The sequence below is a fragment of the Hypanus sabinus genome, chromosome 9 (assembly GCF_030144855.1).
Source record: "Hypanus sabinus isolate sHypSab1 chromosome 9, sHypSab1.hap1, whole genome shotgun sequence".
Classification (NCBI taxonomy): Eukaryota; Metazoa; Chordata; class Chondrichthyes; order Myliobatiformes; family Dasyatidae; genus Hypanus; species Hypanus sabinus.
The window spans coordinates 6356066-6369989 of NC_082714.1; the positions used below are offsets into that span (position 1 = coordinate 6356066).

The 13924-nt window shown below is 48.2% G+C and overlaps 2 protein-coding genes across 5 annotated transcripts in view; one reads left to right on the top strand and one right to left on the bottom strand.

The window, feature by feature from the left end:
• Positions 1-363, top strand: part of vwa3a (von Willebrand factor A domain containing 3A) — a 99461-nt gene extending 99098 nt beyond the window's left edge. For both annotated transcript variants that reach the window (XM_059978954.1, XM_059978953.1), the window contains one exon: positions 225-363. In XM_059978954.1, coding sequence (XP_059834937.1) covers positions 225-279 — 55 coding nt within the window. In that variant the 3' untranslated portion in view covers positions 280-363. The remainder of the gene's footprint in view (positions 1-224) is intronic.
• Positions 1-13924, bottom strand: part of LOC132399046 (uncharacterized) — a 73140-nt gene that overhangs the window by 40058 nt on the left and 19158 nt on the right. The window contains exon 2 of one of the 3 annotated variants that reach the window (XR_009513860.1): positions 258-13335. The exons of the other annotated variants lie outside the window; for them this stretch is intronic. The gene's annotated coding sequence lies outside the window, so the exon portion shown is untranslated. Of the gene's footprint in view, positions 1-257; positions 13336-13924 lie in introns of those variants that run through there. 3 annotated transcript variants of the gene reach the window in all.

Here is a 13924-nt window from a genome sequence, read left to right on the forward strand (position 1 = left end):
TGGTGGGTTGTTTCACAGATGGGAAATCCTATTGGTGGTTTGAATCACAGATGGGAAATCCATTTGGTGACTTGTTCCATTGTGGAAATCCCATTGATGAGCTGCCCTCTTAAAGTGCGAAACAGTGAGACAGAAGCAGGTTGGTCTGATAGTTATAACGTGTAAAATCTAATCATTTGCCCATGGCTGTTCTCGCTAATTGTGCTTTTTTTTGTTGTCAATAGAAGTTTACTTTTGGAAAAGCAACCGACACAAGGCCCAAAATCCAGTGAAGCTTAGAACACATCAGCAGGTGGCAGAGGAATCGCACACCCTTCGAGACCCGTGCCTTCGGAATTACCTCACAGCTTCTTAATTCATGGGAAAAAAAAAGTACTACGGATGCTGGAAATTTCAAAGTCCAAAGTAAACTCATTACCAAAGTACGTACAGGACACCATAAACAACACTGAGATTAAATTCCCTGCTGGCAACCACTGGAAAATAAATATATAAATAAGAATCCCTGGAAGTTTCTACATAACAAAGGCAGAGTCCCTCAAAGGGAGTCTACAGGCAGTGGAGTCAGCTGGGCACTGGGGCGAGCAAAGCCCAGGACTCCAGTGGCTCCAACTGCTCCTGAACCTGGCAGCATCGCACACGTCTCCTGCACCTCCCGTCCGAGGTCAAACGCAGGGGAACGGATGGGGCTCAGGTGGGCATGCTGGCATGGAACACCAGTTCATTTTCACTAAATCGGAAGTAAGATCAGCAAATTCAGAAAATAATCAGCAGGTCAGTCAGCGCCTGCAGAGAGAAGCAGAGTTAACATTTCAGGTAGAAGATGTGGGAAAGTGAGAGAACGCACCTCGTTCATCACTCAATTGTCTCTAGTCCCTGAATGTCAAGTTCAGTCCTTTCTCTTGGGCATGCTTACCCACTGGATCTAACACTCCCTCAAAAAGCAATGCTGAGCATATCAAGGGTCTGTAATAGGTTTCCAGGTGGGGTTTTTTTGGTAATTTATTTTTTATTGAATTTCATCATCAAACAGACATTTCCATAAGATGTATTTCAGACATTGTACATATCATATAGCCATTTTGTCACAAATCTCCACATAATAATTATCTGAGGTATACACTTATAGAAAGGAGAGGAGAGAAAGGACAATCGAATTAAGAAAACTACGTACAAAGTAGGGAGTGATCTTTTTTTTACAACATATTCATTGATTTGTGAGAATAAAATCAGGCCTATGAGGTGTTTTTCCCAGTATGAATCAAATTGTTCCAACTTATGATTAACAGATGCTGTTATCGTCTTCATTTTGTAAATGTCCATTGTAATTTCCATCCACGTATTTAAAGTTGGGCTCTCCTTTGATAACCATTTCCTGGTAAGGGCCTTTTTACCAGCCACCAGCAGTATATTCATCAAATATTTTCCCAGGTGGTTTTCGGAGCGTTTTTTCCTTACCAAGAATTGTGTAGATAATTTACACCAGTGTCTTTCACTCTTTACAAGTTATTTGTATATGATATGTGTTTGAAAACCAACGAAGATGCTGCAAACACGGGGAAATCTGCAGATGCTGGAAATTCAAGCAACAGTTCAAGATGCAGCAAGATAATTTAGATGTAAACTGTCTCTGTCAGTGTTTCCCTCAGCAATAATCACGTGGCTCAAACATCTTCCCATATATACTCAGTGGCCACTTTATTAGGTACACCTACTCGTTAATGCAAATATCTAATCAGCCAATCTTGTGGCAGCAGCTCAGTACGTAAAAGCACACAGACATGGTCAAGAGATTCATTTGCTGTTCAGACCAAACACCAGAATGGGGATGAAATGTTATCCAAGTGACTTTGGCTGTGGAATGATTGTTGGTGCCAGACAGGGTGGTTTGAGTATCTCAGAAATTGTTGATCTCCTGTTATTTTCATGCACATCAGTCTCTAGAGTTTACAGAAACTGGTGTAAAAAACACCCAGTGAGCAGCAGTTGTGTGGGTGCAAACACCTTGTTAATGGGCGAGTTCAGAGGAGAATGGGCAGACTGGTTCAAGCTGACAGGAAGGTGACAGTAACTCGAATAACCACACGTTACAACAGTGGTGTGCCGAAGAACATCTCTGAATGCACAACACGTCAAACCTGGAAGTGGATGGGCCACAGCAGCAGAAGATCACGAACAGGAGCTACTGAATACAGTGGCCATTGAGTGCAGGGTACAGAGGGAAAACTGAGTATTGATTGGCTGGCTGGACAGTGGGCTGAGCGGCAACCAGCTAGGAACCAGCCAATCCGGAGCTGGTCACGGGGGTGGGCCCTTATCTAAGAAAGTTGTGATTGCATCGGAGAGGGTCAGGACAATGATCCTGGGAATGAAAGGGTTAATGTATGAAAAGCATTTGATGGCTCTGGGCCTGTACTCACTGGAATTTAGAAGAATGTCATTGAAACCTATCGAATATTGAAAGGCCTAGATAGGGTAGTTGTGGAGAGGATGTTTCCTGCAGTGGGAGTGTCTAGGACCAGAGGGAATTTAGTTTCTCCTTCCCAAATTTCAAAGTTAACTCGATCATATTGTGATCACTGTTCCCCAAGGGTTCCTTAACCTTAAGCTCTCTTATCACCTCCAGATCATTGCACAGCTGATCCCCCTAGTAGATTCAACAGCAAGCTGTTCCAAAAAGCCATCCGTTAGACATTCTACAAATTCTCTCTCTTGAGGTCCAGTACTGGCCTAATTTTCCCAATCATTTTCATGTTAAAATCCCCAACAATTATCATGACATTGCTGATGATACAAAGAGAGGTGGAGGAGCGGGTAGTGTTGAGGAAACAGAGAGCCTACAGGGAGACTTAAATAGTTTAGGGAAATGGGCAAAGAAGTGACAAATGAAATACAATGTTGAAAAGCATATGGTCATGCAATTTTGTGGAAGAAATAAATGGGCAGACTATTATTTAGATGGGGAGAGAATTCAAAATGCAGAGATGCAAAGGGACTTGGGAGTCCTTGTGCAGGATATCCTAAAGGTTAACCTCCAGGTTGAGTTGGTGATGAAGAAGGTGAATCCCTTGACAAGTGGGATCCAGAATCAGCCATGATGGAATGGCAGAGCAGGCTCGATGGGCTGAATGGCCTAATTCTGCTCCTATTACTTATTAATTGGTCTTCATAAATCAAAATGCTGAGTATAGTTGGGATGTTATGTTGAAGTTGGCTTGTGAGGCCAAATTTGGAGTACTGTGTGCAGTTCTGGTCACCTAACTTTAGGAAATATGTCAATAAGATTCAAAGAGTATAGAGAAAATTTACAAGGATGTGGCCAAGATTTGAGGACTTATTAGGGAGGGTTTTATTCCCTGGCGTGTAGGAGAATGGAAGGGGGCATTTGATAGATGTATAAAAAACCATGAGAAGTTAACATGGGGTGAACACAAGCAGGCTTTCCCCCCACAGGTCAGATGACACTAGAACTAGAGGTTATAGGTGAAATATTAAGGGGACCATGAGGAGGAGTCTGTTCACTCAGAGGGTAGTGTGAGTATAGAACAAGCTGGCGGTGGATGTGGGATCAATTAAGAGAAGTTTGGATAGGTACATGGATGGGGGGGGGTAAGGCTATGATTCAGGTGCAGGTCGATGGGACTAGGCAAAATAATAGATTGCTGTGGACTAGATGGGCCAAATGGTCTGTTACTGTGCAGTAGTACTCTGACTATTCCTGGAGGTTTGGCCACACGCTGGAGAAGGCAATGGTTGGGGTGGGGGGGGGGGATTGATAATAGATCAGCCATGATGAAATGACAGAGAGGACATGATGGGCCAAATGGCCAGAATCTGCTCCTACATCTTATGAACCTCTCCCCCGGGGTGCCAGTAAACTCTCCCCGATACGTGCAGGCAAGACCTTGCACAGAGAGCACTGGCAGCGTGGAATGTGCTTCCTGGGTCTTGGTGAAGGCTTTCTACAGGCACCCGGATGTGCAGAGAATGGAGGGATATGGACATTGTGTCAGCTAACAGGTCTGTTTCAGTGCCGTATTGATGGACAGAAGGTGGGGGAGTCTAAGACCAGAGGCCACAGCCTCAGAATAGAGGGGTGTCCTTTTACAATAGCGATATGGAGGAATTTCTTTAGCCAGAGTGTAGTGAATCTGTGGAATTCTTTGCCACTGACAGCTGTGGAGGCCAAGTCTTTATGTATAATCAAGGCAGAAGTTGATAGATTCTTGATTGGTCAGGGAATGAAGGGATACGGGGAGAAAGCAGGAGATTGGGGTTGAGAGGGATAATAAATCAGCTATGATGAAAAGGCGAAGCAGACTCGATGGGCCAAATGGCCTACTTCTACTATATCTTATGGTGTTAATGAAGGGCTTATTTCAGTGCCCTGTCGATGGGCCTAAGGGTTTCTGTACAGAATCTCTCGCGTTTGGATTTCTCCTTGCCAGTTATTATCGGGCAAGTTAGGTGATTCCTGCAAAGCCTCTTTTAAAATGGATCCCTGTGTAATGGGATTAAATAACAGCAGCATCTTGTGTGACATCCGCACCCCATCCTCACCTGTCAGGGACACACTCCACCAGCCGAGCATTGGTTTCTTAAGCCGCCTCGCCTCCTCTCCTCCAGCGTAAGGAAACATTTCAGCAAGAGGTTGTAACTGAGGTTCTGATTAACCTCACCCCCGGCCTCTAACTGCCCTGAGTAATCCGAGGCCTTTTACTGCAGAGAAGACTGGTGCCTGGCTGGTCCAGGTAGGATTCCCACTCCCTGATGCTCTGTGGGTATTTCGGGGATCAGAGTGTTTGTTAGTGGCAGGCTCTCCATCACTCAGGTGTGATCAATGCCAGGTTCTGACCACGTCATGGGCTCTGAATGATAACCGAGGGAGAGCTCTGGAGCGTTGAACCTTCCTAACCTGAACTCGAGTGTATTTTCAGATGGGGGAACAGTTAAGCCATTAGAGTCATAGAGCATTTCATCACAGGAACAGGCCCTTTCACCCATCGAGTCCCCACTTAAACATTTCACCTTTAACCCATGACCTCTAGTTCTAGTTTGCTACCTCAATGGAGAAAGCCTGCTCCCATTTACCCTATCTATATCCCTCATAACTTTGTCTACCTCTATCAAATCTACACTCCAGGGAATAAAGTCCTAACCTATTTGACCCTTCCCTGTAACTATATTCTATGTTCGGCCCATTGAGTCTGCTCTGCCATTCCATCATGGCTGATTTATTATCCCTCTCAACCCCATTCTCCTGACTTCTCCCCGTGATCTTCAACACCCCGACTAAGCAAGAACCTGTCAAACTCCGCTTTAAATATACCCAATGACACAGCCTCCACAGCCGTCTGTGGAAATGAATTCCACAGATTCAGCACCTCCAGCTAAAGAAATTCCTCATCTCATGTCTGTTCTAAAAGAACTTCCCTCTACTTTGATCCTGCACTCCCTCACCATAGGAAACATCCTCTCCACATCCACTCAGTCTAGCCCTTTCAATATTGGATAGGTTTCAATGAGATCCCCCCTCAATTTTCTACACTCCAGAAACATCAAACGCTCTTCATAAGTTAACCCTTTTATTCCCAGGATCATTCTCGTGAGCCTCGTTTTATTTCAGATTTCTGTGATTTGCAGGTATTTGATTTTATTGGCAGACTCTTTTTGGTAAATTGTATTATTACTGCGGTACAGTGAAAACCTGCATTCTGTCCATGCAGATCAGTTCATTTGGACAGTGCAGTGGAAACTACAGAGTGAAGTGTCACAGTTACAGGGAAAGTGCAGTGCAGGCAGGCAGTAAGGTGTGGGGTCGTTACGAGGGAGATGGTGAGGTCAGGGCAACACACACAAAATGCTGGAGGAGCTCAACAGGTCAGGCAGCATTTACGTTCCACGTTACCGGACAACGGTCAACGTTTCAGGCTGAGACCCCTCAGGACCGGAAAGGAAGGGGGAGGGAGCCAGAATAAGAAGCTCAAGCTGTTGCTCTGGGTTTCCAGCATCTACAGAATCTCTTGTGTTTAAGATTGTGAGGCCAAGAGTCCATCTCTTCCTCCTGCAGAATGGTCAGTACTCTTACAGAGTGGGACAGCAGCTGTCCTTGAGCCTGGTGGAGCACCCTGGGAAATACTGGAACGTTCAAAACTTGTAATAAGTTAGAAATGATAATCCGGTAGTTTATAATTCAGCCTTTTAAAGCTGATAACAGTGTCCCTCCCACCCGCCAGACCCGGTATTGAAGGAGTCATTGTGACAGGGTGAAGGGCCGATATGACAGGGGGTGTCATGGTGGCTCAGCCGGTATAACCGCTACCCCGCGGCTCCAGCAACCCACGTCCAATCCCACCCTCCGGCACCATCACTGATTACACGTTCTCTCTGTGACCATGTACCTCCCCTCGCCCACGGGGGCTCTGTGGAACAGAGTTTGGCCACTCAGCCCACCATTCTATCACAAGACTTATTAAGCCCCTCGACCGCATTCTCCTGTTCTGGTTCCCTCCCCCAGCATTTCTACCCCGAATGAAAGGGTTACTGTGCGAGGAGCACTCGATGCCTCTGGGTCTGTACTCACTGGAGTTCAGAAGGATGGGTTGGGGGGGGGGACCTCATTGAAACCTTTCAAATGGTGAAAGGCCTCAATATAGATGTGGAGAAGAGGTTTCCTATTGTGGGGGAGTCTAGGACCAGAGGGCACAGCATCAGAATACAAGGATGAGAAGGAATTTCTTTAGTCAGATGTGGTGAATCTGTTAAATTCAGCTGTGCAGACAAGGTTATTTGAAATGGAGGTTGAGAGGTTTAGATTAGTCAGGGTCAAAGGTTAATGGGAGAAGGCAGAATGGGGTTGAGAGGGAAATGGATCAGCCCTAATGGAATGGCAGAACAGACTTGATGGGCTGAATGGTCTATTGCTCCTATCACTTATGCATATCCTATCACTCCATCGACCTGATGCTGGCCCCAGGTTTGGGGTTTCTCTGCATCTGAATCCTCCATCCCACCTCCCTCTCGGCCCCCTCTGTCTGTTTCCCATCCCCCTACCCACCTTCTCGCGCCTCTCTATCTCAGAACCCAGTGACAGGAGGAACAAGGAGGGAACCGTTCCAACATCCGATGGTGGAGGGGAAGGTACGAACACGTCATCTCTCTCTCTCCTCTATGACTGTATCTGACTTTCTCTCTGAAGTTCAAAGTAAATTTATTATTGAAGTTCATATATGTCTCCAAGTACAACCCTGAGATGCATTTCTTGCGGCCATTCACAGTAAATACAAGATATGTAATAGAATCTATGAAAGACAGGACCGACAGGCAAAAGTCAACGACGACAAAAAAGAATAAAGAAATAGAAATAAATAAATAAACAATAAATATTGAGAAAATGAGAAAAAGCGTCCTTGTGGGAACATTTCAGTGAAGGGGCGGGTGAAGTTATCCCCTCTGGTTCAGGAGGGGTGATAACTGTTCCTGGACCTGGTGGTGAAGGTCCTGAGGCTCCTGAACCTCCTTTCCGATGGCAGCAGTGAGTCTGAATGATGGATGAGGCTTTTCTGCGACAACACGCCGTGTACTGGGGAGGGCTTTACCCGTGATGGACTGGGCCGCCCACCTCCTGACCTGTGACTCGGTGTCAGACGTTGATCAGTACCAGCTCGAGAATGCTTTGCTGCACTAAGGAGACCGGAAAAGTTCAAACAATCCAGTGTAACCCCTGTCCCGCGTCGACACCTCTTGTATTTGTCTGCCCCACAGAAGTGACACAACCGCCACACCCAAATGACCGACAGGATAGTGACGATACACTCTTTAAAAACATGGAAAACCTACAACACAATACAGGCCCTTCGGCCCACAAAGCTGTGCCGAACATGCCCCTACCCTAGAAATTACTAGGCTTTACCCATAGCCCTCTATTTTTCTAAGCTCCATGTACCTATCCAAGAGACTCTTAAAAGACCCTGTTGTATCCGCCTCCAACACCGTTGCCGGCAGCCCATTCCACACACTCATCACTCTCTGCGTAAAAAACTTACCCCTGACATCTCCTCTGTACCCACTCCCCAGCACCTTAAACCTGTGTCCACACCATTTCAGCCCTGGGAAAAAGCCTCCAACTATCCACACGATCAATGCCTCTCATCATCTTGTACACCTCTATCAGGTCACCTCTCATCCTCCGTCGCTCCAAGGAGAAAAGGCCGAGTTCACTCAACCTGTTTTCATAAGGCACGCTCCCCAATCCAGGCAACATCCCTGTAAATCTCCTCTGCACCCTTTCTGTGGTTTCCACATCCTTCCTGTAAATTCTGTTGATGTGGACTCAGCCACGATGAAGAAAACATGAGATACTCCCAGCAAAGTTACTTTTTAGAACATTAAAGAGTACAGCTCAGTAAGAGGCCCTTCAGTCCAGGACGTTTTGCCCATACAATTACTTTAGCAATCAAATAGCCAAATTTTATCTCTTCTGTCTACACAATGTCCATATCTTCACATTCATCTGCCTTTCTAAACGTATCTGCCCCCACCCAGCCCAGACAGCGTATTCTGGGGACCCACCACTCTGTGTAAAGACCTGCCCTCACATCTCCTCTGTAATTACCCCCTCTCTTTAAATGCTGCACTCTGGTATCGGCCATCTCACTTAGGGGACCGGGAAGCTGAGATCGGCGTTGGATCTGAGGGAGGGATGTCAGAAGGTGTTCTTGTTCGATAGTTACACCTTTGATTTTCCCCACAGCCGGTTCAACTGGGTGCAACCCTCACATGCCCTCCCCCCGGCAGCATTCATGGAGGTTTGCAAGGTGAATCTGGCCAGGAGCTGTCGAGGAGTGGTTCTGCCCGGCCCCGAGGTCTCCAGGAGCCTGGTCAATGGGGGAGCGAGGGCGCGGGCTATTTCGGGTACAGACTGCGACTGGAAACCACTGTCGCCCTGCAGGACATCCAAGAACCTAGATGGGCGCTCCCCGCCAGAGCCTCCTTCATTCAGGCAAGGAGCGGGCGCCGAGAGGGGAGGGAGGAACCCTGGTTGTCTGGGTGCCGTCTAGCCAAGTCGTTGCATTCGACGTTTCAGATAAGATGTCCCAATCGTGGGGAAGGGTCTCAGTTGGAACTGTCGACTGCTTATTCGCCTCTGTTGATGCTGCTTGACCTGCTGAGTTCCTCCAGCACTGTGTGTGTTCCCTCCGGGTTACGTTGCAGTGAGGTGACCCCTCAAAGCCTGCCCTGCTCTGGGCCTCGACCTTCTAGGTGGTTTGTGGGGGGTGGGGTACCGTTTAGTGGATGGTACACTGTACCAGGGGGTCTCTTTACCCCTACAAGCAATCGGCACGGATAGCAAGAGACTGGACCCCAATGCAGGACACGTGCACAACAAGATCCCACAGGGTGTACGGGAACATTGCAGAAGAATGTGTTTGAGAGGGATAATACATCATGGTTGAATGGGGAGCAGATGCTGGGCCAAATGGCCTGATTCTGTTTCTCTTTCTTAAGCCCATTGCCCTCCTGAGGCCCAGTACCTGACACCAGTCCTCTCTCCTGGGCCAGTCTTTTGCGGTGTAGCCCATCGAAGGTCCTTGCTCTTCCAGGAATGAGGTCTTTGGAGCTTCTGATGGTGTTTCTGTAGCTCTGGGTATCTACGGGATTGGGTTGTTAGCCCCGTGTTCAACCCTCCTCCTTTGACAGCCCAGATTGGGACCACCTGTGGCGGAGATTTCCTGCCATCTCTTCTGGTCACACGTGCCTCTGTGGAGTTGGTGGCCCCTCCATAATTTGACTCTCCCTGTAGCTGATCCAGTCACTCAGTAACTGGGTTCCCACACGGGCACCGGCAATCTCTGATGGGAAACTGGTTTGCTCTCCAGAGCCGCGTTATCCGCTTCCCAAAAGCAGAGCATCGGAGGTGATTCAGTGCAGCAATAACTTTAATAATAGGTAGCAAAATAACAGGCCACGAGGGGCCACAAAACAAGAGCAAACAGAAACTAAACAGAACAAGGTAGACTTTCAGCAGGGAGAGCGAAGGCGAGGAGTGACTGGTTGATGCTGAGTGAACATAACAGAACTGTAGATGAGAATGGGGGGTGGGGGAGAGGGTTTAAATAGGCTGCAGGTGATGAGTTTGAAACAAGTGTCAGGTGAATCCTGTTAGATGGGTGGAATCTGGGATGTGCCTGCACTGACTCTCCCTGAGTTATCCAGCTCTCGACCCCCCACCCCCAAACTATCTGACCCTCGAAACCCCCGAGTAATCTGGCCCAGGACCCCACCACCGTAAGTTATCTGGCCCAGTTCCGGAGGTGGACTCTGGGCCGGAGGAGCAGAGGGTCTGACGGGCTCTTTTACTGCCTCCTTGCAGGCCGACATCAGGGATTACCAGGAGCTCTATGAGGCGAGTGAGGGAGTGGACTGTGTGTACCACGCTGCCTCGTACGGGATGTCGGGTACGGAGCAGGTGAGTGGAACCACTCATCATCTCTTGGTGTCGCCGTATCTATTCTGAGGTGAAATCTGTTAAGGCATTAAACCAGGCCGGTGAACAGGAAACCCTCCCTCCCTCTGCATTCTCTACCTCTCTCTACTCCTCTCTTCCCTACTGTTCCTCTCCTCCGTTCTGCTCCCCCTTTCTCCCCTTTTGTAGTCAGAGCACTACAGCACACAAACAGGCCCTTCAGCCCATCTAGTCCAGGCTGAACTGTTATTCTGCCTAGTCCCATCGACCTGTATGCAGTCCACAGCCCTCCATGTACCTTTCCTAGCTTTCCTACCTCCTCCCCTCCATCCCTCTGCCTCCCCTCCCTCTCACCCCTTCCTCCTCTCCCTCCCTCCCGTAGACCTGTGCAGAAGCTGCTCCTAAGTTAGCCTGTCTGGCGAAATCTGAACACCCCCTCGGCGTCTGAGCTACCTGCCCTTTCCCACAACCACACTGATAGTGACAGCACAGTCTGGAAAATACCCTTTTAATAAATAAAGAGGAATTTTTCGTGCAGCCTCGGTATAGTCTGACCCTCACCCATTTCTTAATTTGCTTGTAATCGTTGGGAAAATGGAGAGGGCAGGGATCAGGTGTTGTGTCTGGGGGTCGGGGAGACGTGACAGGAAGGAAGGAGGGAGGCAAGGAGGGGCGAGAGGAGAGAAATGGGAAGGTCAGGATAGCAGCCTTGTCCAGGATTGTGTAGCTGGGGGAAAACAGGACATGGGGGTCAGACAGGTATTTCTGTTGATGCAGACATTGATTGACCTGTAATGGAGGGGGTCTGACTGACCTGTAATGGAGGGGGTCTGACTGACCTGTAATGGAGGGGGTCTGACTGACCTGTAATGGAGGGGGACTGACTGACCTGTAATGGAGGGGGACTGACTGACCTGTAATGGAGGGGGACTGACTGACCTGTAATGGAGGGGGTCTGACTGACCTGTAATGGAGGGGGTCTGACTGACCTGTAATGGAGGGGGTCTGACTGACCTGTAATGGAGGGGGTCTGACTGACCTGTAATGGAGAGGGACTGACTGACCTGTAATGGAGGGGGACTGACTGACCTGTAATAGAGCGACTGATTGACCTGTAATGAGGGTCACTGAATGGAGGCACTAGCTGACACGTAATGGATGGGCACTGTCCTGAAATGGACGGACTAATTGCTTTCTGTTTATTGACTCTAACAGGCACAAAAGTGCAGTTCACCTTTGAACCCCCAGCACTGTGAATCATTGTAAATCCCAGAGTCTACTGGACAGGTCAGGGTTAAATTGCACATTCTGAACACCTCCCCTTTTGTATTTTATCTGCTGCGAATTTCCATCCTTACAGCTTCACAAAGAACAGACTGTCCGTAAACATTGGCAGCACCAGAAATGTCATTGAAGGTGAGGAGACGATCCGTCGGCAAAGCCTGTGTTTATGTAGCACCTTCACTGTCCAAAGGCACGAGGCTCTTACTGTTACAAAGAGATGAGCTTTAAGGAGAGCCTTTGTACAGGATGAAGAGCTGAGAAGAATTACTGGGGTTCAGTGGTACCCTAGCAAACATCAGTCTCTCAAGGAGCAAGAGTGGGAGGAGGCCACTCGGTCCATCCTCTGTGCAGCTGATATCCCTCCTGAAGCCACTTCACATGGAGAGGAATAAATAGTCGATGTTTCAGGCTGAGAACCGTCAACAGGAAACATCATCTTGTGGGCTGTTTATTCATTTCCATCAGTGCTGCCCAACCTGCTGAGCACCTCCCCGTCCTCTGTGTGATACTCTGGATCTCCGGCAATGAATTTTCCTTTGGAAACCTATCCATTGGGATTTAAGTGTTTCAGAGTGAGGCCTCACCTTCATCGTAAGTGAAAAGGAAGTTAAGAAATCGCTGTCTCTACCGGCCCAACGAGCTCACACCGCCCAATTACACCCACGTGACCAACAAGCCTCCTGACGCATACGTCTCTGGAACGTGAGAGGAAACCAGAGTATCCAGGGAAACCCCACGTGGTTACAGGGAGAACGTATTAACTCCTTACAGACAGCGGTGTGAATTGAAGCCGGGTCGCTGGTGCTGTTAAACATTTCGCTAACCACTACGCTATTCGTGCTGCCCGCGTCCACGTACAATTGACAAGAGCCCGCGTGTGACTGCGGTCTGACCGTGACATCACCGTCCTCCTCTCTATATCCGCAGTGTGCCTTCGTCGCAGTGTCCCACGTCTGGTCTACACCAGCACCGTCAACGTGGTGTTCGGAGGAGAGCGCGTCAAGCAGGGCAATGAAGCAACCCTTCCCTATGTCCCTCTACACAAGGTACCTGACGGGCCAGCTCACTCCAGACCCTTCCTGCCCTTCTCACACTCACAATCACTGAGATACGGTGTGCCGTGAAACTTGTACAGTGCAATATACTAAAAATGGCCATAAATCCCAAAATATGTATAACTTAGAGAGATAGACAGATAACACAAAAAGAGAGCAAAGATAGTGAGATAGTGTTCATGGGTTCAGTGTCCATTCAGAAATCTGATGGCAGAGGGGAAGAAGCTGTTCCTGAATCATCGTGTGTGTGACTTCAGATTCCTGCACCTCCTCCCTGATGGTAGCGATGAGAAGAGGACATGTCCCACGTGATGATGCCTTCTTGAGGCATGGCCTCTTGAAGACGTCCTTGGTGATGGGGAAGTTGGTGCCCGTGATGGAACAGGCTGAGTTTACAACTCCCAGCGGCTCTTTCTGATCCTGTGCCGTGGCCCCTCCACGCCAGACGGTGATGCAGCCAGTTAAACTGCTCTCCATGGTACATCGGTAGAAATTTGCAAGTCTTTGGTTACATCACCAGCAGCAGCCATCCTGCAGACATACAGAAAGATGCTGGGACAGGGCCAGTAACATCATGAAGGGTCCCACCCACCCTGCTCATGGACTGTTTGTCCCACTCCCATCAGGGTGGAGGCTATGTAGCATCCACAGCAGGACCACTACAGTGACTTTCCCCAAGCAGCAAGGCTGATCAACACCCCCAACCAGTAACCCACCCCTCCACACCCCCAACCACCACTACGTCATCATTTCCTCTCAGTCACTTTGTGTACAGACACTCCTGTTCCTAGCGTCACTTTATGCACATACAATCAATAAGCTATCTTATGTATTTATATTTACTGTGTTCTTTATCATATTGTGTTTTTTGTTGCTGCATCAGATCTGGAGTAACAATTATTTCATCTTCCTTTACACTAGTGTTCTGGAAATGACATTAAACAGTTTTGAATCTTGAATTGTAACCAATCTAGAATAGCAAATCTCCTCAAACTCCAAGTGAAATGTGGCCACTGGTGTGCCTTGGTGATTGCATCGATATTGCGGGACCAGGGTAGATCTGTGTGATTCCCAGTTGTGTCACCTACTCCCGGACGAAGGCGGTGGCGGATCAGATGGT